Source organism: Oratosquilla oratoria, chromosome 38 (assembly GCF_046742065.1).
Source record: "Oratosquilla oratoria isolate Oo_2021 chromosome 38, ASM4674206v1, whole genome shotgun sequence".
NCBI classification, from domain to species: Eukaryota; Metazoa; Arthropoda; class Malacostraca; order Stomatopoda; family Squillidae; genus Oratosquilla; species Oratosquilla oratoria.
This window is the reverse complement of record NC_134814.1, coordinates 23,997,587-24,001,129: the sequence shown is the minus strand read 5'-3', so window position 1 is coordinate 24,001,129 and position 3,543 is coordinate 23,997,587. Positions and strand designations below refer to the sequence as shown.

At 45.5% G+C, this 3,543-nt stretch overlaps 1 protein-coding gene across 1 annotated transcript; it reads left to right on the top strand.

Annotated features, from left to right (window-relative positions):
* The first annotated feature begins 530 nt into the window (after positions 1 to 530).
* On the top strand, positions 531 to 1,484 carry LOC143019824 (serine/threonine-protein kinase Chk1-like). The gene is made up of 2 exons (XM_076175806.1): positions 531 to 728; positions 834 to 1,484. Exons 1-2 carry the CDS (start codon positions 531 to 533, stop codon positions 1,482 to 1,484), a joined length of 849 nt encoding a protein of 282 aa, XP_076031921.1.
* Positions 1,485 to 3,543: the final 2,059 nt, after the last annotated feature.

Here is a 3,543-nt window from a genome sequence, read left to right as displayed (position 1 = left end):
TTTCTCATCTAACTTGTTCCAACTGTCTATTACTCTGTGAGGAAAGCTGTTCTTTTTCAAATCTCTTCTATAGCTGTCTTTTTTTATTTTCTTTCCGTGTCCTCTTGTATTTCTGTTGTGTGTGTGTGTGTGTGTGTGTGTGTGTGTGTTTGTGTGTGCATATAGATGTGTATATATTTATCATAGATGTACAAACACAAAAACAAACTCAAAGAAAAAGAAAGAGTAAGGGGGAGTGAAAAGTTGCTTATGACCTTATTGAGGCCGTGTTCTTTATTGACAAAGTATTTCAATTTCACTACTGTTTTATAATTCATATGATTTTCAAAGAGAATGTATATCTATATATGAGCTTATTAAAGGAATGTATCACTTTTCATATTTAAGAAAATGTATCAAGATTATTTCAACATGGCTCCCTTTTCGCTATTCATACAAAGTTCATAATATAATCTGCATTAGACCTTTTCGAAAAAATATGTGCTCCACGGCTGCTAGAGATATTTGACAAAATTGTGGGATTTTTAACAATGACATTCTTGAATTTGTGTTTCCAGCGACTTCGAGTGTGGCTTTCGAGAAGAGGAAAGAAACAAGGATCCTCCAACGAAAGAACCGACGATCACGAAGTCTTCAAGTACCTCGTCACCAGAGTCCCGAAGAAGGAAAGTTTGCAGGAAAACATGAAGAAGGCCGAGACCTACCTGCATTCCTCGGACTGGTGCAAGGTCAGACTTCTCGGAAGAGGATCGTTCGGGAAGGTCGTCCTGACGAAGAACGAGACTTCAGAGGAACTCGTCGCACATAAGTCTGTTCCTCGGCTCTTCCAGTAGACGGACCTTCGCGAGGAGTACGTCCACTGCCAGATCCAACACAGCAACGTCGTCCAGCTCATCTGCTTCCAGAGGACGCTCACCAAAGTTGTCTTGTGTTTGGAGTACTGTGCAGGAGGGACTGTCTCAGACGTCATCGGCTACATCAATGAAGAGGAAGCCCTTAGACTCTTCGGCCAGCTCATGGAGGCAGTCGAGCATCTGCACTCCAGAGGAATCGTGCACCGAGACCTTAAACCGGACAACCTCCTTCTGACGGAGGAAAAGGTCCTCAAGGTTGCCGACCTCGGTCTAGCTGCCATCTACGTCGTCAAGAACAAAGAAGTCCTTCTCAAAGGATATGTGGGGACAAGGGCGTACATGGCCCCCGAAGTAATCGAGTCCTCTAAATACTTGGGCCCTCCGGTGGATTTGTGGTCCTGCGGCGTGACCCTTTTCACAATCATCAACGGAGACGAGCCCTGGGAGAGTCCCGACCTCGACAACCGATTCTACAACATTTGGGTGAACCAAGACGACATCATCAACGATTTCAAGGTCTGGAACCGCCTGAGCGAATCTTTCCAACAGATTCTGAGAGCTCTTCTTACGGTAGACCCTTCCCAGCGTCTCATCAGATGGCGCACTCTTCGAGCCCTTCCAACTGGCTGAACACTCAGCCTCTAATAACCTCTCATTGCCCAAAGGAGACTAAAAACTCTCTCGAACCATTCAATATTGCTCCTACAATCTTTACCTTCAAATAAAAAAGGTTCAGATAAAAATAAAAATAAAAACAGGTTGCCATCAATTGTCGGCAACGAAACGTCGCTCAATCTAGCCCACAGCGACTTTAGATCTTTAAAGATCTTTCCCTCAGCTGAATAAAATCATCCGCCAGCATCCAATGAAATATGAAAGAGCACAGCAATTATCTTTGGCTTATATAGTAGAACTTACTTTTGTTGAACAAAATCACTTGTGAAGAATATAAAGAAAAACATCGCTGTTTGTGTTGTAAGCTCAGAGCTGCCAAGAGGATCCCATGTAGATAAATGACACAATGATAATGGGTAATAACATCATGTATGTATGTATGCATGTATGTATGTATGTATGTATGTATGTATGTATGTATGTATGTATGTATGTATGTATGTATAAAGTTTCCTTGCTATTTGGGACGGGGACGAAATTCCTTACTTCCCGTCTTAGTTTATCCCTTCTTACTACGAGTATATCCACTTTCTCGGTCGCCTGCACCGTTCACACTGATAAATCTATTCTGCCGTCTACCAATGTGATCTCCCCTAGGAGTGTAAGTTCCCAACCACGTGGTCTTTCTGGATCTCAAGGGCATCAGATCCCATGTTCAGAAAGGGTACTTTGCACCAGGCCTTTCCTTTTTCTGTTTTGTGCAGTTCCAATACTCCCTGGCCGAGCAGGCTGGGACCCTTAGCGTATGTCCCTGCCGTGAACAGGGCTGAGATTACCTGACCTGCAAGAGTCAGCTTGTCTGCTCTCTCGAAGGCCAATCCCAGTGTTCCACCAGAGAAACCTGGTACCCTTGCAGCCTCGATGGTTTTGGCTGGGAACGTGGCTACCTCTCTTACTCCCTGATGACTCTGTCTCTCCTCAAACCTAGTGAACATGGATCTTGCTGAAGTACTCGTCCCTGCAAGGATTACTGGAATATCCTTGCCGTCAACTTTGAATATTAAAGGAAGGAATGTTAAACTCACCCTGTGCGCTGGCAAGAAACCAACCCCTAATATCAGTTTCGCAGGAAGACCCTCGACTGGGATGACAAAGGATGTGTGTAAACTGGAAACACGCTAGACCAACCCTCACAGTCAATTTTACCAAGGTTAGGCATCTCCGAACCATCTGCTGCTATGATTCTAGTACTGCCCACTAGTAAATCCTCCGCGTTAGCGGGCAGGGCACTCTTATGAATTAGAGATACCGCTGCCACCAGTGTCTAGGAAAGCACTGACTGGGTGGCGTTCGTCCCAAACAGCTGAACGGATCACATGAATCGTCACTCCAGACATCGACAGGGTGACAATTCTTCATGTGGACTATGCTAGGGTGACAATTCTTTCATGTGGGCTATGCTAGGGTGACAATTCTTTCATGTGGGCTATGCTAGGGTGACAATTCTTCATGTGGGCTATGCTAGGGTAACAATTCTTCATGTGGGCTATCCTAGGGTGACAATTCTTTATGTGGGCAATGCTAGGGTGACCATTCTTCATGTGGGCTATCCTAGGGTGACAATTCTTCATGTGGGCCATGCTGGGTTTACGATTCTTCGGTTGTATAAGTTGATGACAATAAGCATAACCCTCATTCAACCTAACCTAACCTTTATTCCACTGTTGATATTCGGCGTACTGGGGTGACAATTCTTCAGGTGGGATCTCATGGGGTGACGATTCTTTATGTGGGCGTTCCGGGGTGACAATTCTTCTTGTGACCCAACTGAACTACCACCATGGCCAACCTGCCAACAGCACTATGAGCGCTGGAAAAGTTTTACGTGAACAATTTCCACATGCTTCTCGGCAGTCATCTTGGGACGGGCCTTCCCCCGGGCTCGAGAAGTTTCTTGACTGGCTGTCACGGGCAGTAGGCCCTCAGCGACCTTCGTCTCCCGCGTGACCTGGGTAGCCACATGCATGGCAAGGCTGGCCCAATTTCCGACAATGAGTGCAATAAGAACGCCACT